The sequence below is a fragment of the Ooceraea biroi genome, chromosome 8 (genome assembly GCF_003672135.1).
Source record: "Ooceraea biroi isolate clonal line C1 chromosome 8, Obir_v5.4, whole genome shotgun sequence".
NCBI lineage: Eukaryota > Metazoa > Arthropoda > Insecta > Hymenoptera > Formicidae > Ooceraea > Ooceraea biroi.
Window position 1 is genome coordinate 6,184,807 of NC_039513.1, and position 27,396 is coordinate 6,212,202.

At 43.7% G+C, this 27,396-nt stretch overlaps 1 protein-coding gene across 2 annotated transcripts in view; it reads left to right on the top strand.

Annotated features, from left to right (window-relative positions):
• Positions 1–27,396, top strand: part of LOC105287882 (SET and MYND domain-containing protein 4) — a 101,785-nt gene that overhangs the window by 69,097 nt on the left and 5,292 nt on the right. For both annotated transcript variants that reach the window (XM_011353744.2, XM_011353742.3), the window contains 6 exons: positions 635–779; positions 12,968–13,092; positions 24,289–24,496; positions 25,183–25,304; positions 25,695–26,144; positions 26,478–26,679. In XM_011353744.2, the coding sequence (XP_011352046.2) occupies positions 643–779; positions 12,968–13,092; positions 24,289–24,496; positions 25,183–25,304; positions 25,695–26,144; positions 26,478–26,679 (1,244 nt within the window). In that variant the 5' untranslated portion in view covers positions 635–642. The remainder of the gene's footprint in view (positions 1–634; positions 780–12,967; positions 13,093–24,288; positions 24,497–25,182; positions 25,305–25,694; positions 26,145–26,477; positions 26,680–27,396) is intronic.

The following is a 27,396-nucleotide window of genomic DNA, read 5'->3' on the forward strand; positions in this document are numbered from 1 at the left end:
TTATACTGGAGCTTATTTAATAATCGGCATCTTAATTTGGAATAAATACGTTGGTAATTATTCAAACGAGTCACTCTGTATGAATGAGTAGATATTTAATTTTGTAACCCTAAATAATGTAATTATATTGTTTTAATAAGTAGGATTTGGTGTTATGCAAATATTTAATCGCTACATAATTATTATTACTATATAATATGATGCAATTAGTTACTTGATTATCAGTAACTAATTAATTAAACTGTTATGTTAAAACGATGATTTACGATAAGTAATTAATAATTTTCCCTTGGCACACCTACGTTATGTACGTCATCTTTTAGTGTTTACTAATCATAGGAATATATTCTATATATTTTATTGATCTTAAAATATAATATACATCGGCAAGTCCGACCATAGGATTACTCCATTCCAGATCCAACTGGAATAAATACTTTATTCACGCTTGTGCCGCTTATCGCATCTTGCTAATATGTATCAATCGGGCGAAAGATTTCCGCATTTTTATGTTGATTCTGCATCGATAAATTTTTCGCTCGTCGGTAATCGATGCACACGAGCGGAGCTCGAGCCGGAATAACGATATTTTTCTAAATCGTATAACACATATATATAAAGATATCTGTTTCAGGTAAAAACATGACGCTTGATCAGAGTCTGGCATTGCCTCTGGCGCTACTAGGAAGAGCCGAGATCTTTATGGCGCTCAAAGAGTACCAGTTCGCACTGGAGGATTTGCGGTTGGCCACCGAACATGACGTGCCGGATGAAACTATGTAAGTTACGTACACTTCGAATCCGCGGAACGCGTCAAGTTTAGGTGCAGAAAGACAACCCACCATTGTTTCATTGTAGAGCGCACATCCGATCTATATATCACTATCGTAATTAACAAAAGCAAGCACGAGCATCGTAATTACAGAGTATATAATTTAATCGAATTATAGAGTATATAATTCAATAGAATTATAATTGCGGGGTTAATCCTGAAATTTCATTGACAGACTTGACCTTAAATTCTCTGTGTTTTAGTGCAACTCATGAAAAAGAATTTAATCGAGATATACATATAAATGATCTCGCAGCTTGTTTTCGTTAATCGATAATAATCTCGACTTTGAGATTTGCACGTTAGCAACTCTCGCAGACGCAAACAAAAATCTCGTGATGCAAACCACACAAGTTTGCCCGGAAGGCAGAGAGCTTGTGGGCGCGTGATGTGCGTTCTTGCCGGAACGGCACTTCCGGTTCTTCTCTATAATTTTCGCGTTCTCTCGCGAAAGCGGGTCTCCCAGGAGCGCGCGTACACACCACGGCGTATTTAATCGCGGATGTATCTGCCCGGGTCTACACGCTCGTCTGGCTCTTAGTCGGAGACTTCGAGCTCGATATAATATAGCGAGGGGTAAGAAGGGATTCGTGCGCGTACTTCCTAAAATATTCACAAGGGATGGGCATCTACCAGGACGGGGCGGCGGCCGCTACCGAACGAAACTAGACTCCGGTTTTAGCCTACCCTCTTTACTACTGCTTCTGTTGCTGCTGCTGCAGCTAGGATAACCTCGTGAAACTAGCTATACGACTACATGAGTAACCTTTGAGTAGTCGAACAATAAACATTTAATACGGTGCTTCTGAGAGCGCATTTTTGATAGAATGAAGCGGATTAAACATCGTGCGCGCAAATGGAATATGAATTTCTGAGTGCTGTTAAATTTATGCAGCAAACATGTTCTTTCAGTTGGCGAGTAAAGATATAATTATAACGAAAAACCCTGGCGCCGACATTGCACTTCCGGCATTGCTCCTTTGACGATGGATGATTTGAAATTTCGAAAAAAATACAAAGCAGTTATTTGGATGAAGTTTGAACCTGTATGTGACAACCGCGCACGTGATCCTGTGCGGATTAAACCGTCATTACACAATGGCGGAAAATATCATAAAATTCCCTAAGGCGAAATAATAGCGATGTTAATTCGTTTCGTGTTCGTTGGCGATCAGCGGAATTAACAGCAGTTGCTAACAGCTTAGCTACAAAAGGAAATGAAAAATTTATTTGACTCTTCAAAGAGCCTATTTATGTGTGCATTCGGGAAAAGCTGCTTTTATAAGATTTTCGAGATCTCTTTTTAGTAATCCATGGAAAGGTATAAAAAGGTTAATGAAGATTTGCAACAGTTTTAGCAGTATTAAAATAATTCTGCTAAATTAAAATTTAATATTTTCGAAAAATAGTTCAAGAAAGGAAAACTGTTTCCTTTATAAAAATTAAAATGTAATGTAAAAAGAATTTTATTAAAAGGATTAGAAATGGCAATAAAAAATATATCTATTACGAGAAACATTGATGATGCTTTTAATGGAACCGAAGCTTAAAAGAAAAATCTAAATCTTTCATATGTTTATGTATGATTATATAATATTATAATTATAATTTACCTGTGGATTTTCCGAAATTTTGTACAGTCTCGCTTTAATGATCTACGTTCCTTAGTTTATCGATTTAGACAGATGAGACGGCTACAGTTATCAATCGCATCATCCGCGTAGACATGAGTGAACCGCATTCATCCTCTGGTTGGTGGCGTTCGTGGGCGTTTTGCCAAATCGATAATATAAACACCGTGCAAGCCGTGAGAGCGGGGGCGGCTATTTTGTCGATTAAAATCGCAGCTGAATTAATGACGGATAAATGCAGACATGACGGATTACGTGGAATAAATTTTACCGATCCGCGCCACCCTTCCGCACAAACAGCATTATATTCGAAGCGAGCAAAGGAAGAGAGAACACACGTTCTAATTACAATTGGTACAATTATCGATAAGCGCCACTTGAAATTTTCAAACACAGCCGAATCGTTAGAAAAGCGTGATATGCGAATGTACGACTGATATTATCATGAAATATTTTCGACCATTACGTCCAAATGCACGTTTCGCAATTACTTTAAAAATTGCACAATACGAGGGAAACGTGCGGAAACGCACATGCGGTGTGTAACGACAAAAATTATCGGAATATTTCTACGGAGAAATTGCAGTGCTGATTGCGAAACTTTTTCTCTCTTTGTTTCCTTCGTTTTTTCTGTCACACGCGAAATATGATATTTACAAATTTTTACGAATGCTTTCGTAAACGAAACAAATAATATTCTGTGGGGGGGGGGGAAGATACCGCTTGGTTGTGTTACAAAATACAGTTCGCGGAATGACACTCGGAAAAATTCGTTTACTTTATAACTCAATAACGGAATAACAGTCATAGCGAGTGCAATTGCAGAATCCGCGAATAAAAGCGGAGAAAAGACGAGTGTCTCGAACCCGTATCAATTTTCGTTTTATAGCCATATTACTATCCCATTATTATCTGAACATTATAGTTAAGAACTACGAGGAGAGTAAAAGTTAAGCGACAAAAGGAAACTTTTCATGGACGGGATGCATAGTGGTGAATTTAAACCGAGCAGAGCGATGCATAAGACAATTTGTCTTTCCCCGCCGAAGAGGCACGTACGCGGTGGAATATTTTTCGTCGAACAAGAGTCTTTTTTAAAATGTGACGGAAAAGATCCGATCTTTGTAACGCGGCACTTAGACGTTCGTTTCTTTTTGTAATTATTAATATGAAAATATCAAGCAAGTAATTATGAAACGATTAAATAACATATCAGATACGATTTGTGAATTTTTGGAAAAGCGTTTTATCGAAAATACTTGAAAGAATCTCGTAAATTTTGTAATTGCTCCTTGACGGTCGAAAAAAAAAAACACCATATGGAAAGTGGCAGTCGGTGTTAAGAGGGATCGATAGAAACGGAGATCGGTCAGATACAGTCAGCTCGAGCCATCACTCGAAGATAGAAGAGCCCTGAGTTTCTTCATCGGGGTCGCGCATGAAATTAGATCGGCTCCCATCTTCGCGGAGGCAATTCGCGACTGGATAAGTCATGAGTACGAGCGTTGGTCGCAATGAACCCGGTTTTTTCCCGAATCCTGACCGGACCGTACTCCCGTCTCTGCACGTGGAAAAAGGGAGAGACGTTGAACATGATCGGGGTAAGAAAACAGCCGGGGTGAGAAAATCTCTCTCTCTCTCTCTCTCTCTCTCGTACGTCCACCCGTCAGTTCGGCAAGAAGGATTGCTGCTCGAGCTCGCGCGTTTCTGCAAGAGGACTTCGATCCAGATTGCAGCAGCTTTCGAGGATAAACGACGGAGGACGGCGCGACGCAACGCGACGCGACACGATTATCGGGATAAACATGCACGCGGAAAAAGCTGAAGCAATGTTTCGCATGTTGCTGGAGCAAGAATTTTTATTCGCCACGTCAAAGTGACATAATTTATCATCGCAAATCTCTCTATCTGATATTTTAAATTTTGGTAATGCAATAGTCTCGAAAAGTAACATCACATTATTTTAACTGCAATACGAATTTTAACATAGGAAAAGATTACGGAAAATAAATTAGAATTCTTCTTGCATTTAGATATTTAGATATTTAGATATTTCTAGGATAAGAAAGGTTTCATAAAAACGCACAATGCGTACAATGTATGCGGCACGTCGTGATGTTTTCGAATTTGTAGTGACGAATAAATATCACTGTTTCACGAAGAGAACATCTCTTTGTTTTAATTTCCGTAAATTAAGTAGATTAAAAGTGTTTCATTATTTCTTTAATGGATATCCGTAGGCAGCTAGAGCTTTGATCGTAGACACACACAATGCAGAAGAGAGATTTAATTACCGAAATAAAGAACAGAGGGATGATGGAAAACACGATGAATCTTTTCGCGTGCTTAAAGTGATGGAAAGATTCCCGTCACTATTACGAGGATGCAATTTATAAGGCGGGTAAGCGAAGCGTTAAAACCACATTAGATTTATCATCTAAGAATTGTACAAAATAAAATAATACATATACACGTGCACGCATACATATGTGTACACACGTACAGGATTTTACGGATACATGTATGGCGCAGTAGTATCCAAGGCAGTCGTGTTGAATTAATGCAACGAGGGTAGAACTCGGCTCTACTATTCGACCCGACCCTTAACCCTCGGGTAACCTTTAATCCCGCCGCAAAAGCTTTAAATCCGTTAGATGTCTCGAGCTTGCGAATCGTGTCGCAGAGAGGTCGACCGACAAAGGCGATTTTTTAATTTGGGGGATTAGTTTCACAATCGATGGCGAAGTGTTAATTTATCCTTTATTCCTTAATGTTCTATTAAACGTTAAAGCTTTAATTATGTGAGAGAGACATTATATGCTAATATTACGAATTTCTCAACCAAGAAACTTAAGAAACGTTTAAAAGATTTCTGTATTTAAAAACTGTTGTCACAGGTTAGAGCACATATTGCACAAAGACATATTTACGATATTTAGATACTTCCGATGTTTAGGATACATTTGTCACGATTTAATTAAATGATTCGTTTGCTATCGCAAAATTTCGCATGAAAGAACGGGACAAAAAACATAATTTTACACCTACCTATATAGCTAAAGGCGCCGTTTATAGCGAAAAAGGGCTGCGCGCGCGCGCTCACACACACACACACACACACACACACACACATATTGAACGAAACGCATCAGTGGACGAGCACGGAAAACCGATTATCCGCCGAGAGTCGCAAAACATTTCCCGAAGCCTGGACCCGACAAGAAGATCCGCGCGCGGCAAGTAAGATGACGCGTCGTGGCGTTTCCGGCAAAAAATCCGTCCGGAAGCCGCACGGGTGTCGACGCAATCCCACGGGGGTAGATTAGCCGATGCGAATCCGAGCGTACAGAAAGGGAGTGTAGAGGAAAAGGGAAAGAGAGGGGAGAGAGAGAGAGAGATAGAGAGAAAGAGAGATAGAGAAATACCGGAGCACCTTCGGCCAGGCTAATTAATGAAGTAATCGACGTACCCGGCCTTCACCCTCGACTCTGCTTAGTCACGACTGTGAAGTGGTCTTGTTTCGACGTCGCCTACGCGACTGGATTACCATCTAACGCCGTTGCGCATCTCAATGACTCGACATTATGCCGTCCGTTGATCAGACAGACGTCCGCAATTAACAAGTTTGCGGCGACAGTTCGGTTTGAGCCACGCATACAAGGGTGCAGGGTAATAACGTAAATACGGAGAGAGAGAGAGCATCCCTCTACGGTAAGCCAACGGGATCGCGGTAAGGATCGTGCACAGAACGAAACGGGATACGTACGAACGAGAGGAGAAACGGGAAGGACACTCTGAAAAATGCTCACACCGTACGGCGGAAGTAAAGTATAAGATTTATCTCGGGGACGCGCTTACTCGGATCCCGGCTACTGCATCGGCGTTTCGAGTCTATTCCATAAGTCTTCCCGTGCAGCATGTGTGACAACCAGCACATATATGCGAGAACGCGTCGCACGTTATTCCACGCTGCCCCTCGTTATCGCGTCCATTGTTGCGGCATTAGTATTGTTGTTTAATTGTTATACGGTGGTGAAATCACTCTCGCGACACACAAGAGGTGTGCATCGCGCGGTGAATGCGCGCAATGGGCTTCGACACGATATATATATAATAAAATGGGTATCACAGTGGCCGATATGTCGTTCGCGTAACGAAGAATAATTGGATACGCCGTAATTAATAGCGCGCGCTTGCGCGCGTTTCCGGGATCTTCGTGCCGCGGGACGCGTTGCGCTCGCAAAAGCGGGAGGAAATCCGGAGAGGAGGCCGCTGTGGGCCGCTGCCGGTTTAGCCGGACCGCAGAGAAAATAGCTGGCGGATCGACCATATTTCTGTCCGGGCTGGAAAGAGAGACGTCGCGCTCTCGTACAAACGCTACTTGCCCCGGGCTGGATTATTTTTGCGGGCTGCGTTTCGACATCGATACCGACGTCGAACGATTCGCGCAAATAATTTTCTCTGGGGGTTCTCCGAAGAGCGGTTTGTGCCGATTGAGCGGCTGTACTGGGTGTTTCGGAAAACCGGCACGATCAAACGATATTGTTTAATATTGGAGTCTATTTTGTCAGCTAATCAAACTTTTGCGATGGGCAGATGGACTTGAAATTGGAGAAAACAGATTGATTCAGATTGTTTTGAAATCTGCAGCTGGAAATCCGGGCTTTCATTGCATGGAAAGAATGTTATGAGGAATATACATATATATATTTATTATTGATTTCTTTACCAATTACCCGATAACAATTGGCTCGGATAATGAAAGATATCAAGGATGTATTTTCGAGTGCTCTTTTCATTTTCAAATCTCTTTCAGCGGAATTGATATTTTCAGGTAAGCAGGCGGGGCAAGACTCTTTGTACTTGAAGAGCGTTAATTGGATTTGTGTTCCCATACGCGTGGCCGATGTTTCCACTTGATCCCCGTCTCATCTTGCGTGTACACCAGAGATGAATATGTTCTCCATATCAGATAAATAGGATGAGACACTCACATGTGTGTGCGTGTGCGTAACGCTGAATGCGTGTGGTAGAGATGAGCAATGTCTCCTCTAACCTACCGCAATTACAATGCCGATCTCACATGCACTATCTCATGCTGCCCGGTTATTTTCAAAAAGATGGTTCATTTCTCCCTCCCAGCTTCCCTCAGACGCAACTGGCGTATCTCATTTATCTAAATGAATGTATACGTGAAAGCTTGAAGCTCTTCTCTTAGGAAACGCAAGCTCCCATGAAAATATCATATCGTGCAATTTCGTCTCATATTTTTTTCATGAAGGATCACTTTCTTCGTGGTTATGCTACAATTTCCATCGTATCTTGTATGAAATAGGGATACGGCTCTCTAGTGAATGCGAGATGGAAGTTTTCCTTTCAACGTTTAATCGAAACTTACACTATTCTAACTCGATCAATGAATTAATGAATATTCCGATTAATCGATACTTATATAGTACTCTTACAAACACATGTCGTCATTGAGAGATAAATTTAATTCAAGGTATCGATAAGGAGTAGTTTAAATTTAAATACTGATTGCATGCAAAGTAACGAGTTACACAAATAAGCGAAGAAAAGAAAACCGACGATGTATATATTCACTTCTCTCCAGCGACATTTAATTTGGTGATAAAGGTAAATGGCGGCGGAGCTATCAGTGCCGCCGATTAATCTTGCGAGCATATTCTTCCCTTCGAAATGATGCCTCATGTCGCCGTGGCGCATTAAAATTCAAAGCTCTGCCGTTATTTGCAAGCAGCGAGCGTTTCCACCGTACCGCACGTACCGGTCGAAGTCTACGACGACCGACAGTGCAAACCACTTTGCCAACTTCGAGAATTTTTATGAAAGCGTCCGTTAATATTCAATACGTCTCGTGTGCTTCTCGACGCGAACCGTAAATCCGTTAATGATGAAACTTGCACGGGAAGGATCAATTGAAAATTCAGACAGACTGCGCGGTTGTCGCGGCTTTAATTAGGTGAATATTCGTCTACTCTCTCGTGCTGGCTCTCAGTAAAAAAAAATTCTCTCCCGCTTTCCTGTGTACGTTTGTAAGCTGTCTTTTTTTCCCTGAAAAAAAAACTACGACGAAACTAATTCTCCCGATCGGTTTGCTGGATATTGAGAGTCTGGCGCGGCGTCTTTTAAAGCGTAAAATAGCGCCTTCGTGAAGAAGTCGCCTCAATTAGCCTTAAGGGTTTCTTGCAGAAGTCGCGATTAGAGTTTAAACGGCCACGAGACCCCCTCACGGAATACATATATATATATAATACCACAGCAATCCGGTCTTGCGGACAAAGTGTACCGTTTAAACGGACTACCACGAATCCACCACGTTCACCACGAAGCACGGTAAGAAATTTAATATCCGCGTCCAGAGAAGGATTATTTAAAGTGCCCGTTGGCTACGCTATCGGTAAAAAGTTTTTGAAGTAAACCCATACCCGGCCGTGCTTCCTTCACGTCGATCAAGATTGCTCACCTCGCCCACGGTTTTGCTAACCGTCCTCCTTCCGACGAGACTTCCGTAGAATTAAAATTATGTACCAAGTTATTTGCGATACTCGTTAATTATTTATTAATATTTATTAATATTTATTCATATTTATTAATATTGATTCATCTCGATAAATATCGTGAGAAAATTATTTTTACGCAAATATGACAGAAACATGGCAGAACATAAAAACATGCAAAATTATGTATATTACTGAGAGAGACGCAGCGCACGATAAACATGTACCAACGGAGTACATAATATAACAGAAGTAAGTTGCTTATTACTTAAATTCTTTAACAAGGAAAACGCATTTCACAATTTCATCGGAATATTAAACGAAATCGAATATGCCGCGCGAGATTATGTGGGATTGTCTCTCATTTGGCTCTGTCTCTCTCGAGACGGCTGTTACGTATACCACGATAAAGCCATTACGGCGAGGCAAATACATGTCGAGAGTATTTTTCTATCGACGCGAAGCGTCTTCGCGGGAACGTCGACGAGGCGGGTACCGCCGCGGAGACGATGAGTTCCAATCGATTGCCACTTGTCATTCGCATATTCGTAGCTGCTGCACTCATCCGCCGAACAAAGCGTGCGCCTAACGTGTGTGTACGTGTAGAAGCGGATGCGGAACGAGAGAGAAAGGAAGGAAAAAGGAGAAAGGGAGAAGGAAATCAATAGGAGCATTTACTCTACCTACAAAAGAACGGATGGAAGGAAGAGAAAGAGATTGTGAGGATAACTGGTAAAGAGCGAAGGGAGGAGACAATGAACAACAAGAATTGAATATATATATATATACACACACACATAAAGAGAGAGAGAGAGAGAGAGGCAGAGCATTAGAACGCAGAGGCGGGAAAGAGAGGAAGAGAAAGAGGGAACAAGAGAGCAAACGCGCGGCGGCCCGGATGGATTCGCAATAACAGTGCAAATTATTATTCCACTCCCGTCCACATCGATCGATATGTCGCTTCGAATCTATATATTGCGCGGCTGTGATCCGAAGCCTACATCGCCGACCTTCCCTACCGAGTAACTCCAGAATTAACCCAGGCAAAGCAGAACGGTAGAAAAGTGGAAAACGATAAAGAGAAACAGAGAGCAAAAAGAGTGTGCGTGTGTGAAAGAGAGAGAAAGAGAAAAATTCCCGAAGAGAATGTTCATGGAGCAGAAAAATATCGACAGATCACGCGCACATGTACGCGCGCGCGCATACAATGTCGTTTTTAATAACCGATAAAATTTAACGTTCGCCGAATTCAATTTGTAGGAAAAACAGAACCGTACCGTGTCTCCTCCATCGTGGCGATGTCGACGATTTCACGACAGCCGCAAAAATCGCAAAATGTGCGCGCTTCCAGTCCTTCCCTCCTCCTCGCAAGAGTGATGTAGAAAAATCCCTTCGGGTTTCCCCGCGTTTCGTAAAAATACGAAGTGGGAAACGATATATCGGCGTATCGGCGTTACTTATCGTCGCACGTCGCTGCCGTATTGCTACGCTGCGCGCTAAGACGAGCGAAGAGATTGGAATACACTCTTCCTCTCTCCTTCCTTCTTCATGATTTCCTTCTGTCGCAGAAAATTGTACCTCCAAATACAAAGTGTGGAGAAAAGCTTCCCAGGGCGAAAAGCTCAAACCATTGGATTTTCTGGAATCAAGTGCAGATGCAAACAAATGATGAAAATCGCTTATGTCGCTTTTGATACAATTAAGCGAATCAATTTGATTTTGGCAAAATTTTCAGCTTGCTCGCATTTGATAAAAACTTTTTGTCAATGTTGAGAGAAAAGGTTCAGGTTTCATATTTATCAACCGATCCATCTCTACATATTACGAGAGATGCGCGAGTTACTCTGTATAATTATTAACTGAAAGTGACATGGGTATGCTCTTAGCGACCGTACAGGATCCGTTGAGAAACGTTGCGTGTCTTCCGATATCCTGCGGAATTCGATGTGTCGTAACGGCGCGGAATCCACGTGGGCAAACGAATGATATCGTATCGCGCCGTATCGAGCTGTGTATCAAAGGTAACGTGCGAATTTATCCCGATATATCAATGTGCAACGATGGGGTGAGTGATGCCGTTCGAAGCGCTCTGTCGTTCGAAGCCAGAAAAATATTGAAAAATTGACGGACATACGCTGCTGCACGGGCCTGGGCTCTGTAGTGTTTAATAATGGATAATATTTGATACCCGATCTGCCCAAGGGTGGTACCCTCGGTATCCATTCGTCAGTACGATCGCGTATCAACTGTCCCATGGAATGGTTTTATAACAAAAATCCAAAATAATAGATTAACCCTTTCAGAGCCAGTTAAACCGCATTCCCCTTAAGTTAAACTTCACGTTTGTCCATGTACTATTCGTATGTACTACATGCACTTGTACATATGCATACTGACATTTATTTTAATATATTATCTTGTCTACGTCCATGTTTTTCATTTTTAAAACGTCAAGTATGTAAAGAATGTATTTTAGAGCGGAAAGCGCGAAGGGAAAATTGAGGGATTCTAAAGGGGGTAAAATACAATGGATATTCGAAAAAACTCAGTTACCAGTTAAAATATCCGTATAAATGGACCTGTTATCTGAATATTCACTATTCTTTCCAGTAACCAGTATTAATAGCTGCATTACTCACTGCAACTGATAGCTTTAGTTATAACAACTGTTATTAATTCCATTAGTAAGGATTATTACTTAGTCTGATTTACCTAACGATTCCGATCATTCCACATACGCGCGACTTTATATCATCATCAGTATTTCCGTGAACTTTCTAAATCAAATCATCGTAAAATAACGTCACTAATTATTGGTAATGTCAGGCCTTAATTGAGCAAATCATTGCACTGCTGTAATTGTAGGAATATTTATTGCAATTGGACGTGTATTCGTGCTGTCCACAGCGGAAGAGTCCGCGGCGGAAAAGCGGGTTAATTCGCCGGGCATCGAGATAATAAATTACTTCCAAACATGAGAGGGAGAAAGAGAGAGATCGCGCATTGCTTCCTTTTATCAGAATGAATATTGTAATTTCCAACTGACTTTCTCTGCTACACAGAGTTCTTTTTTTCGTTCTTCCTTTTTTCGTTTTCGTTGCAAAACCGTGTTCCTGCCACGATTTATGTCGTTGCTTCCCCTTCGGCTTGCGAGAAATTTACGTACACGCAGCAGGAAGTTGCAGTTTCGCGAACTACAGCGACAGCAGATGCACGCGATTTCCGCTTATAACAACCATTTTTTTCTTCCATCAGAATTCACATTTAATAAATCCGAATGAAAAATTCGCTCGTCATATATTTCTGTTTTATTATTTACATTTTACTTTTTTTTCATGTTTTCGGCGTTATTATATTCAATTGTATTTTAAATTATATTTCAAGCCGTGGCAGCATTTTTCCAACGGAATATCTCGCGTCCAATAAATTTGCAACGCTTCTCCGCAAAGCTTTTCAATTATGAATATATTACATACATACATATTCGGAATCTCTCTCTCTCTCTCTATTTCCCTGTTTGCTTCTCTTTCTTCCTCTCTGCCTCTCTGCATCGATCTGTATGTATGTACACATGTATATGCGCGATCTTTGTATCAATAGTACTACGTCACGTCAAACATTCTATCCTACAGGTTACTGTAGACCGAACATGCGTATATACCGAAGGAGTATATCTTACAGTCGCGGAACTCTGCAGTATTTGCGTCTATCTTGTGAAACTCGAGAAGATAGTAATTTCAAGCTCGTCGGCTCCGCGAGTGTTTACTCCGGAAGTCTGCGACACGCGGCGGGACATATGTCGAATATTCATAACGCTCTTACGCCTTGCCTTATCATAGTAAATGACTTGCAAATGTCCTGCTAATTACAATAGAGCCACGCGAGAATCTCGCTTTGATTAATAAACGATATGCAAAGTAGATGTCTACGATTGGATACACCTCCCCGCGTTCATTTACGTAATACTTTTATTACTGCCGCAGGCAGGAGCTTCGCCAGAAGACGGAAGAGTGCGAGCGTTTCCTGAAGAGCAACGAGAACTCGCTGGTGCCCGTCGTTGATCCCGACATTAGCAGGCTGATTCGATTAGTCGCGAGCCAGCAAGAAGGTACGTTACTGTATCCTCGACATGCGTCTATGAATCCAACAAATATGACCTTGTTATTTTATCCAATGCGATTCAAGCTCAAGATAACGTTGGTACGAATCGTCTTCGCATTCCTAAAGAATAGATAGATAGATATTTATTGCGCCCTGGGAAGGATCATAGACACCCGTGGATCTTGATTCGTTTAGTGATCCGAGAATCGTCCGAATACAACACCTGACGCAGTAATATACCGATTATCTGCGAACGATAAGATATTATGATGCCATGCGCTGACGCATTACTGGCAGCACGGGAGTTGTATCGCACCCGCCGAATGTACTAACGCGGATGCGTAACGTTATCACGGAGGCGGTTCTAAGTGTAATCTGCGGGGATAACAAGTAGATTAGCGGAGCAAGATTGGCGTCAATATTGTTACCGGTGCGCGTGCGGAGGGAAAAGGAGAAAGAGAGAGAGAGAGAGAGGGAGGGAGGGGGAGAGAGAGAGAGAGAGAGAGAGGGAGAGAGGGAGGGAGGGAGGGAGAGAGAGAGAGAGAGAGAGAGAGAGAGAGAGAGAGACTGAAGGTCCACAATAAAGGCAGGAGTAATAACGTCGCGCGCGCGATCGCGTCCTCTTCTCCGTGTATCCGACGTCAAAATGCAGGAGCCATTCTCGGATTATGCGCTCCTCGGTATTGTCTCGCGTCTATTGACTGCCACAGAACTGCACTGGAGAACCGGCTTCGCGAATGCGTCATTTTCGGGTTCGCCGGCTGGAATAAAGAGCACGTCCCGCGCAACCCCTTGCGCATAATAAGAATTATAGCGAGCTGGTAGCTCAGCCGCATACGTGCGGCGTATGCGCTACATGAACGAAATCGAGCGGGCGGGTAATCAACGGAACTTTGAATCGGAATGGATGTACCGAGGGTACATAGGTACGCGCAAGAGTGACGAAAGCTTGCGCGTATGCATAGAAAGAGGGATGTGCACACGGAGGCGCAAGTGCAATCGGATACTCGATATTCCACATTAATCCGTGGCACTTTCACCCTGAGTTAATTACCGTGTTCGCTGGTCGAATGCATCCGCCGATATATGTACACCACGCGTGCTGTGCTCGGCATTCAATCGGCGCGTCATAAACACACGTGCCGCGTGGTAGATCGACAGGAAGAAAGAAAGAGGAAGAGCAAGAGCAAAAGGGCGTGAGAAGGGGAGAGGAAGGAAGCGAGAGCGAGAGAACGAGCGTGATGAGCCAGCCACGTATTCTTCGCGAAAATTCTGCCGCGGTGACTTCGCGAACGATATCGAGTTTCGCCTCCTCGTCGAGGCATTGTCGGCGAAAATCCTATTCACCGGCGTGGCGGCAAGCGCGATTCTGCCTCGCACAAAAGCCGCCCCGCCGTCGTCGCCCCACAAAATATGTGATTCGTGAAACCCGGCTTAAGACCCGCGCCGTGACGTCGGCACCGTGGTGTCGCGTAAACTTGCATTCTCACCATCCATCGCATTTCTCCGGCTGCCCCACTCTCCCGATGAATTTAATGCTACAACTATACAGCCCCATTTCCCCTCATCTGCCTGCTATCCGCCCTTTCTGTGTCCCTGCGATTCCAACTGCGAGCATTAACGCTGCAATCAAACGTGTCTAAGGGGCGAGGAATCTGAGGGCGTCGCGTTTCGGAGGTACGTTACAACAAAATGCGTGATGGTCTATTGGAGGGTGAGTACTGTATCGGTTTCGCATTTCCTGAGGGAAGCGATGAATAATTGCACGGTTGCAGAATGCGGAAACAATCGGGCGAGTAATTACTCACTCGAGTCATAAGACGTGGTGCTTTTCGGATGAGTTCATCCGCGCGGTAAAAACTCGCAATCTTCCCCCGCGCGTAATCGACGCGATTCGTTATCGGTTATCGGGTATTCTACGACTCGATGCACGATCGATTCGTTTCTATACTTAAAGCGTCTCCGCATTCTTTATTACATGACTGCCGCAACATTTTATTTTCGCGCCGTGCTGTCACGTGAATGCAAACGCGGGATGCTCGTCGTGCACGCGGATCGCGCGCGATATCCGGTAATTCGATTCGCGGGAACCCCGACGGGGCAAACCCGGTTTGACTAGGTTTGCGGCCCGGGGCCTGTTCTTGATAATACCGCCGCGCTATTTATCGGCACTCGCGCGCCGCGCTTACCGATGCGTTTAACCGCGTGTTCGTCTCGTTCGTTCGTTCGCTCGTTCCCGAAGAACCGCACCGGGAAGGAGGTGTGCAACGTTGCCGGAGACCGGGGAAGAATAGCAAATTGAATCCCGCGGAAGCGTGTCCCGGCGCAGCTCTCTCTCTCTCTCTCTCCCTGCGGAAAACGACACCGTGTCTCTCCATCCGACTCTCCCGCTCTCCCTCCCCCGAGATCGATGCGGAATCGAGTTATCGGCCTTAGTAGATCGAGCGTACCTGTGCGGCGTTAACCGGCGAAACTTTATTGGCAATGCGCCGCATCGCGCGAACCCACGCGTGCCCGGACTCACGATCGCCACGAATTCTGGAAAATCGACTCCTTCGCGCGCTCTTCTCTCCCTCTTCCTCCCCTTACTCGATTTCTCGGCCAGGTACTCCTCGGGCTTAGCAAACCTTCTTCTCCGCCCGGAGTGAGGACCTTCTTCCTCCTATCGGCTTCACGACCGCGCTCCGCCGGCTTCCGGTGTGCGAGAGACGATCGGCGGAAGTGATCTAGCCGGCTTTCCCGGCCACGACGATTCACGAGTGTACCTGAAAACCGATATCGCGGTGGGCGCCGAAGTCGAAACGCTTCGAACGGTTCAAATATCTTGGTTATCGAGCTATCAAATATCTCGAAAAAGAGATTTTCCTATACTCCTTTCGTGCTCCGCTCCATTAAAAGTATTGCAACTGCAAAAATATAATTATATAACAATTGCAAGTCTTAAAGAAAACTATTTTAAATTGTATAGTACAAAAAATTGTATCTGGAATAGCATCATCGATAAGATAAATATGAAGTGCATGATCAGTGACTGATGATGAAGTGACTTTATCGGTACCGTCAGTTTGCTTGAGTTGAATGAGAGCAAGTCTTGCGTACTTCTCCTGAAGATATCGGAAATCTATAAGATTTTTTTGGTGGTACTGAGTGTTTTCGATGCTGCAGGCAGCACGTAGCAATTAACTACGCGAGTTCGCTGTTGGACGTAAAAGATCGATGAAAAATTGCGACTGTCCGTGGATTTTCTTTTACCCGACCTGTGCTCCCGATTAAAAACTGTCGGCCGTAGTTTGGTAACTCACTTTGACAGTCGAATATCCAGCCACTCATCCAGATGACGGACGGTAGAAGGGTAACCGATTGTTGACGTGGAGTCTCAAAACGGCGCGACGTTTATACGAGCGGTGCCGAGAAGCGGGAGACAAAAGCGCGCGCTTTATTCCATATCGAGTGGCGGATTCGAGTTTCTATGGTCGGATTAACGCTGTGCGCTCACTCTCTCCCTCTGGGGTATCAGTGTACGGGCTTTACGTTTGATTCCCATCCCGAAACTTCTGGCAAGTTGCATTAGGATTGAACTATGCGCGTGAGAGCGGTATTGATCCTTGATAGTTGGCGAACGCCTGGCAAGAATAATTCGCGATACAGAGTAACGAGCTTAATCTGGCAAGTCACTCCAGTGGCTATCGATCTCGTGGACTTGTTCGAAGTATCCACTGTGCATTAGACGCGTCAAAAAGGAAAATACTCGACTAAGAACGTAGCGGAATGTTGTGATCAAATTTACAAGTGAAATGCCCGAGATTCTTGTTTCTCTAGATTATTCTCGAAAAATATACGCGCTGCTTATAAAACAGAAAGTAATTATGTGAATAGGTTTTTCTATGTCAGGATCCAGACTGACTCCGAATTGGATCCAACTTGGCTCCTGGTTGGTCCATGCTTGTCCGAGTCTACTAGAGTCCAGTCTTGTCCGAACTTGTCTCGTGACAGGGGTAAATGGAGCGACCTAAAACGCGTCGTGGGGGCCTAAAAATCTGCGGACCCGTATATCGGAGAGTTTGACGAGACGTCGATCGGACGCGATTCGGTGCTGATCCGAGCGTCGTCGAGTTTGTGCGAGGATGCAGCCGTGCGCCGGGTTGAGGAGCGAAACACGGGGGTCGACTATGGTTTCCATGGTAACCCGCACAGTCGATTTTCCCGGGAAACGCTTAATTCGATATTCCTTTGGAAGAGATGCCACCGCAAATATATGCAAACACATAATGCGTGCCGCTCGAACGGGCGGACGGGCCGGACCCGCGTCTTCACGCGAATCTGCATCCCCTGACAAAAGAAATTTCGACAGCCGGTATCATAATACGCCAGCAAGCCTCGGTATTCCAGCCGTGTGACTCCGAGCACCGTAGATCGAAATAACGCACGCCTCCTTGTTACGTATCGAGGATCGTTAACCGCGATCGCCAACCGTTCTCGACACTCCTCATTCGTCATCTCGTAACGAGATCAGTCTAGACGCGGATAATTCCATTGGGTTTCTTCGCCCTTCCGTTTATCAAATGGGGATAACTCGCGGAATTGTGATAAATAATCCGCGCCCCCTGAGAGGAACACGTTCGACAGGAACGTTCGTCAAATTCGATCAACCACGATCGACAGAACGGAGAAGCACGTGGCCGATGGGCGACCGTAACGATTTCAACTAAATTTTCCGAGACCGTCTTCTCCGAGAGAGAAGGTTTACCTCACGTTAGTGCACCCCGATTCTATACCGACGGAATAGTTCTCCCCGGCTCTGATTCGGACGGTGCTTTTAACGCGAAATGCAATCACGGAGGCGGGCGCGATAAATCGGAACGGAGCTCTTTTCGGTTTTTCCTCGGACTCGTTCTACGTAGGAATGCGTCGATAGTGTTTAAATCAGTCGCGGCATCGGCGCAACGAGAGACAGGAAGAGGAGAAAGAGTAGGAGAGGGTAGGTTACGAACTTTGCAAGTGGAGAGGTAAATCGAGCAGAAGAACAAAAAGACACTTTCCAATTACGGAGGAGGCCCCGAGCCGGTGTAGCTGACGGCCAGTTAGGTACAAAGAGACGAATCGACGTCGATAACTTGGCGCGCGCATCATTTGAGCGCCAAATACCATGTCGGGAAATATCGGATTTCCCGCGCAAACGAGGCGTGCCGTCGAAAGGGAGAAAGGAGAGCCAGGGAAGAGAGAGATGGCCCGATGCAGACCATCGAACAATTCCATGCATTCGGGAGCGTGCGACGGATATACGTGAAAACGATATTATTTCACCGATGTTTCGTGCACGCGACCAAACCATATTCGACCACCGTCGATCGAAGGATATGCCTCGGTCTCTCTTTCCCTCTCTCTCTCTCTCTTCCTCTCTATTTCTGTCTCTTTTCTTTTGGTTGTGCGAGGGATACCATTTTTATGTACACTTGGTGGCCTGCAAAACATAAATAGTTAATTATGATATAATACGTAGCTACTTCTTCAGCGCGTAAATATTTTAAAAATTAAAAAAGTGTTTTTTGACCCTGTATCCGTTTTTGTCCCACATGGTTTTTAAAATAAAAATATAATATAAATTTTATATAAAATTATTCTTAAATCGTCGAATTGATTCTGTAGACAGAGAGAGATTGTAATAAATATCTATTACTATACATAATGAATATATAATTAGAATTAGAAAAACACATACATACATATACACACGCGAAAAAAAGGAGAGAATTAATATTTTAATGCTATTAATTATGTTCACTTACCTCTGTCATGTCTTACCATTTTAACATTATTGAAAATCTTTATTCGCAGCCAATTTTAAACGAATTATTCTAGGGAGAGATATATCTATCGTCTGACAACGTTGATCTAGATTCGCAGCTGAACCGTTCGATCTGATTTCACCGTGTAACGTATCCTAGGGCACGAAACACATTCGCCGCTATTTCGCGAACGTTTCACAACGTAAAAGATACGATTACCGAACTCCGGATAAAAGCACTCCAGGCGCGCAGTGTTTAATTAGATTTTTATTCGAGCGCTTTATCGATGATAATAAAATAACTGCGCGGATATTTAGCGATGGTACGTGCATTAGCATCGGAAAACGGCACGGCCGATTTATTTGCGAGTGGCCATATCACAGGGCTGGCAATTAACGAGCGATCAATCGGACGGAATTAAAAAATATGAAATTTTGATCTCGTCGATAACTGTGATTAATGGTGATAACGCCGAGCTAGCAGCGAGATTGACTGTGCTCGCGGCTGCATATTTTATTCGTATAAATGCCGTTTATGCCGTCACTGAGGGATTTTGAAAGCGATGATGGACAAAAAAGTGTTTTTCCAGTTTTATTCTACAACAATGTGTTTGTGCAGGTATATGGGTATAGGGGTATACGGTTATCTGCGTGTATGTGCTGACAGTAGTAAACGACACTTCCACTTACGATTTTCAGGCAATGCTCTCCGTTCCTCCCTCAGGTGAACGAATAGCAGTTTGACTCGCAAACTCGTAGAGACGAGATGCTTGGAATTTCTCTGACGGTGGCGAAACTTTGTTTGTTCCGTGGACCAGAAATTACATTAAAAGACATGTCATTATGCAGCTCCATCTCGGTGTATCTGGTCGCGTGGCGGCAATATATTACTTTGATATCGTTCTTTTAATGTTCATTAGATTGAATGCATTTTTATCCCTCTAAGCTTTTTAGAAACTCCTCTCGATTCGCCGTTAACGCTAAGCGACGGGAATAAATTAGGGGTCTTTTCGGCCGGGGAAAAGTTTCGCCCCGGATTCCGGACCAGCGACTTTGCGCGCGTTAACTTCACAGTAATTAGTTTTATATTGATTAATAAATTCTTTCGCAGTTACGACCGTATTTCTTGTAGCTGCTGCATACGATACTATCTCCCCCCCCCCCCCGGAGAGAGATACCTTCAGCGTTCTTACTTTTAACAGCGGGATATTCTCTCGGCAAATTTAGTATGAACTCTTTAGAGAAAATTTCAAGACGGCTGATTCGAATTATTCGATATCCCGTTCCGTGTTGGAATTCTTCGATACTCGAAATTAAATATCTTAGTAATTGAATCTCGAGTTAAGATTCTCAGGTGTCTGCTTTATGTGAATCTCTTCTTAATGTTTCAGTAGAATCCGGAGCGATTACTGGCGCTTTGTATAATCTTAAAAAAAGTACGCCGTCGCGGCGTAAATTGTTCCGATAATGTGGAGGCGTTATTTCGTGCTTGCCTGGAGTCTAAATGCGAGCCGTGGCTACGCCCGACTAATTGATCGTTAAGAGTATCCCCCGGCTGAGCCGGCCCAGACCGTTTCGCGCGCTCAAACAGAAACAAGCGCTTCTTTGTTTTCGGACGTGGAATTCTAGCACCGCAAAGCGCCCCTCGAGCGCTCATGGCTTAAGCCGGAACCGCGATTCGAGGGTTGCCGCTGCAGGTGCGGCCGTTCGTAGCTAAACTTCATTTACTTCAGCCCCCGCCCACGGTCTCTAACCACTCACAAGTCTGACTGCGGCCCAATCAAATTAGAAGAGCGTTCAAAGTATCAGTTGCCGCTTTCTCAAATAGATAGGTCCAACTTCTTAAGTCCAGCATTATTGGAGCTTGTACATGTACGCCGAGTTATAAATAATTACTCACAAAGATGTACTCTTACATTTTTCTGAATTCGAAATAATTTGATTTCATTAATTATTTTTGTTTTCATTAATAGATAAATATTTCTTTCTCTTTTCTCGATAAACAAATATTACATTTCAGTAGAAATAAGCATTCCTTATTTATACCGAAAGTTATTTACGATTCAATCTAATGGCTTATCCTTCTCCTATCTCAGCGTTGCTATTCATATTTTAGTCCTCAATCCGCAATATGATTTTTTCATCATCCGAAATAACGTTGGTCCGTTGAAAGTGATTTCTTGCAGTTTGCAGTTAAGCTCACGCGAACATTGTATTAGATAAATAAATAATTAAATAAGTTTGATAATACAAGAGGTAATAATAATGAGAGAGAAAATCGAAAATATAGGAGTTAACATTGATGGCTCCTAAACGCATCAATTTCTGATGTTTCAAATCAGACTAATTAAAAGTACAAATTAATGTAAATTTATGTTAGTCACGTAGAAGTTCAGCACGTATGTGGATGCAAATGAATATTTCCTCCATTCATCATGTGTCGTGCATACTTCGTGGTAATCGGTCCGCTGGATCGTAAATCAGTGAATGAATCCTGCAATTTTAACGCGCACCCCGTCCTACCGTCCAGTATTATTCCCTTGGCATTTTTTTCAGATCCCGACACGAACGTAACATTTCGTTAACTGTACAAACGCGGAAAATACGAAATCGCAGAAATAAAATTCGAATGAACATCACTCGCGCGCTTCCCACTAATTATTTCGTAACATCTATGATATTGCGACGAAAAATATTCTTAAATGAGAAAAATACAAATAATAAATAATAACAAAAATAAATAAAAAAACAAGAATAAATAAATCATTTGCAGACAGTTATCTCAAAACTTTTTGTATTAGAAATATCGAACAGCTTTGATTCGCGCACTTTCTTCGTGTAATTGTGTATCCATTGATTTTTGTATATACATGTATTTGCAATATTATCGCAATATTATCGCAAGATAGATAAATAGATGTTGCTTTGATAGTTCCCATGATAGTTACAAAATTAAATTCATTATATTCCGCGATATTCGGAATAAAACAACGCATTTTATGTAACAGGAGATGGTATTTATATTGCCAGAACCTGGCTATTCCGGAAGTATATAGAAAGTCAGGACAAGCAGAAAGTAAAACGTGAGGTCAACTGAGGGTTGACTTTCAACCCCATTCGCCAGCTTTCCTCTCGAGTATACACGGTGTCTTATATCTACTCGACTTTTTTAGTCACGTTTCATATACGAGGCACCGAGGGACTGAATCCTACTCATGGTAGACATGGTCAGCTGAAGGTACTCATTACCATCGGCTCTGATACAATCCGAGCACCTATGTACATAATGTATGTAGGCACTCGATACCTAAATACACCTATATAATGGGAATAAGTCGCAGGCTCCCGTTCGATGCACAAATCATGTACTAATCCGACCTGATCGACACTTAGCCGTTATATATATAAATCCCAGAAATCTTCCTGCGACTGCGGGACTTATACGGCGGATATATGTGACAAAAACGAAGGAAACCATTGGCGATGGTCTTGGAATGATCGCTCTCTGATCGATTCTCGTTTCCTCTTTTAGATTAAGAAGTGAATTAAAGGAGATATTCATAAAGAGAGCGTGGAAGTTTATTGAAATTAATTGAATATATCAATTCAATGAATATTGCTACGTAATTATAATTGCTCAAATGTCGACTATTGAAATTGTGAATTTCAATATTCGCAGAAAGGAGGTAAAAATAAAAGTAGCATGTCTGTTTTTAAGAGTGGATTCCATTTGCTTTTACTAGAATTTATTTTTCGAGTTAATCCATATTGTTGATAGTGGATAGAAGGTTAAAATACATTTAGCAAGCGAAACCGAAACTTTGCACGATATCACGGATATCGTCTGCTGCAAGCGGACCGTGATTAGTCGGTTCGAGTGTACACATCCCCTTCGGACCACAGCAATTTCTTCCATTCATTAGAGCACCACAGTGGGCAACATGCCACATGCGAGCGTAGTAGCCAAGATAACCGGAAATGGCGTTTCACGCGAAATTGCGGCTTGTTTACACATTCTCGTTAACCCGGGTATCCCGTGCGGAATTCTTAAATCATAGTGGAACTCTCTGTGCCGCGTATAAATCGGATTAACAATGAAATGAGAACGCCGCCGCTTCATTAAGATCAAAGATACGTTGGAGCGAGATGCCGATCGCTAATGGAATTTCGATTTATTCCGACTGAATTGGATTCCGCAATCCTAGTCTCGTAAGAGCGGCTCAATTATTGTTTAACTAAATTATTGTCGCTTTTTCTTCTCTTAATTTAATAGCCATTTGAATGTGAACCAATCATTGTATATCAAGAGTTTTTTTAAATCACTTGGAAACAAATGTACGGACATTGCAATACACAATTTCAGTATCTAACGTAACGAATAATACAAATAACGCTTCAGTCCATTCTTCATTTTTTAAGCTTCTTTCAAATGACGATATTTTGCAATCTCTGAATGAATTTCGAGTAAAACGATTTCACGCACGACAGAACGTAGATATTTCAGCTTTCCAACGCGATTAACTTTGAATCAATTGCTGCTTCTCGCGCGAAAATATCGGCTGTTTTGACGGAGGCTGGCGATTTCGATCGTGAGATTAAGGCCATGGCAAGGTCGCCAGCGCAGTCGCGTGACCTTTCTCCTTCCAGTTCCTCTTCTCTTTCTCTCTTTCCCTTTTCTTTATCGCCTTCCTTCCTTACACGTGTCGCGCCACGATGAACTGCCACGTCAGACAGCGAGTGTACTACGTGTAGTAGTACGCGACCTACTCTGCCACGCTGTTTATTCATGAATGGCAGAGCACACCGGATCTTTTTACGTCGCTACAAGGCCGAGAAATCGAAACGCGAAACAGAAAATAGTTTCTGCCACTGTGTATCTGCGCCTACCGCAGGATCTTTGGAACACATTCGTGAGAAGAAAATAACGTGACGTCGCATGGCACCAAGATTGCTAAACGATATTCGAGACCCAGCTCATGCAGGTAAAACTATCTCTCCCTGCCTCTCTAGTTTTCGCATCGATAATCGATAGAGATAGAAGAAAATCCTCTTCCGCTCTGGATTTTCAATTCGCGAAGCGTCACGAAAAGTCCGACGGAATTAGATACGCCGGGATGTATCACATATCATTACGAGGAACGGAATCTCGATGATTATGCTGACCTCGGCGTTTCTCCCATCTGCTCATTGCCTTTCGGACCTCCATTTTCACCACACGCACACGAACGCGCTCCATGCTTGTTAAAGAATCCCCCCGCAAAGTATTATACGTCCCATGTGCTCGTACACCCTTAATGGAACTCAAACAACCCTGTCGGCGAATCTGCGCTGTGATCGCGCCGGATATCCGGCGATTCTATTAAATCGACCAGGCGGGACGAGGCTCATCCTAAGAAATCACTGTATGTGTCTTCGCAGGCGACGGCACGTCGTTAAATGGCGCTGTTAATTCCGAGGTTCGCTGGTCGTCCGGTGCCCTGGAAATCCGTGAGACCGCGGCAGCGGGTAAACACGCCGTTGCAACCGTGGAAATACATCCGGGCGATATCCTGGCGGTCGAGCCGCCGCTGGCGGGTTGTCTCCTACCCGAGTTCTACGGCACCCATTGTCAGCACTGTTACGCGAGGTGAGGAGAAAATTGCCGGCGGCTCTGTCTCTCTACCATGGTTCCCGAATTTAATGGACACGATCCTTGGGCGGCCGCATAATCCCCGCGCGTGTAACTTCTGCTTTGTCTACGTGAGCGCGGTAAGCTCCGCCGTCACGTTATCCACAGCTTTTTACGAATAAACTCGCGACGGGAGAAGAGAGAAAGAGAGAGAGCGAGAGAGAGTCAGAGCGAGGGAGAATAGATTTCATTAACCCGAGCGACGCGCGTGACGAACGACGTATGCAGACGACAACGAGTGGTCGTTATTGCACGGAGATGAAAGCCGCACGTGCTAATCAAAGCGCAAAGTATTTCAGAATACACACGAGAGCTCGAAGATAATATTTAAAAGTTTTCAAAAAGACCTCTTTCTCGTGTTATTTGACGTTTGCTTCATGTGTTCATATTATTTGGATGTTTTCATAAAGTTCTGAAATTCATGTGGCTTCACGAAGCGATTTGCTCGTCAGATTCGCGTTTAAAATGTATTGTCGGAAATTGTTGATCGATAGTTCGTATATACGAACTTATCTAGATTGAATCTCGTCGCCTTCGTGCAACGAAGTTTTTGCTTGGCTTTTATTCGACAATTTGCATAATTTACTCTCTCGACTAACCCATTTTCCTTTCGATCGATCTACGAATATCTAAGAAATTTTTAGACTGAGAGCACCGATCGGCTGCCCCAACTGCAGCAGCGTTGCCTTTTGCGGCAGAAAGTGCAGAGACATCGCAGTGGGGACGTATCACAAATACGAGTGCAAAATTCTGGCACTACTGATAGGTAAGATTATAGATAAACGCCTCATCACATCGTTGTAACATATACAAAGTGCGCTCGATAATGGACGCAGTTTTGGCAAACATTGAAAATGTGTTTAGTTAAAAATCCAAATGACTTCTTTTTTACAAATTTTTATTGATGGCGTTGCAATTAAAATTATCTTATTAATAAAAGTCTGATCTCAATATTCGACAAAGAATATGACTATGTGTTTGATATAGTGATAGAGTAATTATCAATAAAATTATCATAAATTTTATTATATTTCTCGAGAGCCATTTTTCTCCATAAATAAAAGCTCCGCTTTACGCACGCGATCCATTATCCCGAGTGCCGTAACCGAGGTCTTTACGGGCTAATTACGAGCCGCTCTTACATTCCTCTCTTTAGGCTCCGGCATGAGTGTACTCAGCATGGTCGCCTTCCGGATGGTGACGCAGGAGGGCTTGGAGAAGTGTTTGAAGATCCACGAGGAGTTGAAGAAGAAGAACGGCGAGAACGCCAGCGAAATGATCTCGACGCCTGCGGCAGCATCCACGCCGGAAATGCACGATGCAAAGCCGCAGTCAGCAAGTAGCAGGTCGGCCAAGAGAAGAATCAGACGGAGGAAACTGAAGGAATCCAGGCGAGGCGAGGAGAGTACCGAAACGAAGATGCAGCAGGGCACAAAAGAGTGCCACGAGAGGGATGACGAGACGATCGACGTGACACCGTACGAGATGGTGACCCACGAGGACAGACGGACAAGCAAAGACTTCCTGGAGAGATCGCTAATGGCGGCCTTCCTGCTCAAGTGCCTGCAGAGAGTCAGCTTCTTCGCGTGCCCCACACCGGACGATGGTACTTATCATCGGCTGCTTCAGTCCATCGCCCTCGCCGGCCTGTATTTAACTTCGGGCTAATTTGTCGAGGGAAAGAAATGTGCTTACCTCGCGCGGGGCAGGACGAACTTTTGATTCAGCAAGTTCTCCGCACGCGCGCGCGTTACTTAGCGAACCGTACAATCGTAATTTTAACAACGTTTGGCGGATAGAGTCGCGAAAACTTTTTGCGAAGATGCTGAGAATCGGAGAGAGTGTGTGAGAGACAGAGAAAGAGAAATGGACGAGTGGAAGAATGCACAGAACGCGCGGTGAGCTCGCACTAATATCGGAAACTTTGGCGAGTTCGCAGAGGTCCCAGGCGCCGACGAGATCGCCGTGGCCGCCCTGCTGCTGAGGAACCTACAACTGCTCCAATTCAACGCCCATGAGTTCTTCGAGACTCGACTGAGCGAGCGGCATCGATTCCGCGGCAGCCGACCGGTCTACCTCGGTGTGGCGATTTATCCAACGGTCGCCCGTTTCAATCACGACTGCTATCCCGCTGTGATGAGGTAAGTAAAGGGAAACGCGAGCCGAAAGGAGCATGCTTGCTTATACTCCTTGCGGGTATCGTCCGAGTCTTTTGGAAAAATAAATTTCCGCAGAAACACGCATGGAGAGAGGCAAAATCTAATGAAATTCGCCACGAGCAAAAGGATATTTCTATGTAGAAGAACTCTCTTCATATAAAATATAAATTATATCTCTTTGTATAATATTTTTACATTTTAAATTAAAGTTTCGCAATTAGTGATACCACATGTGAGACGTTGGTTCCGTTGACAGTCGCATTGATAGTAGGATTAATTGGATTAAAATTCGCATTCGTCGTTGGTTCAAATTCGTCTGCACTGTGTTCACTCGGTGTATACTTGTACACGTTTCACACGCGGTCTCGACGAACTTTGCGCTCCGACAAAGTGCGCGTGACTCGCATACCTTGATTTGCATATTAATAACGTGGTCGCGGAAAAGAGTAAAGACCACCATGGCAGATGAGAGCTAATTATAATAGTATAACCAGACAGTACACAATCGCTTGTGTCATCGTGCGAATTATTACTCAGCCTACGACCGCCTGACTGTTAAGCAAAGTTCTCTTCCGGTCTGTTTCAACTACTACCTTCATTATTTGTTACCGAAAAAGCTTTATCCTTTGTCAAAATGAGTTCTCTTCATTTACAGAGCTCACCGTTCATAGATGGTTGGCAACATGATGGGATGAAATA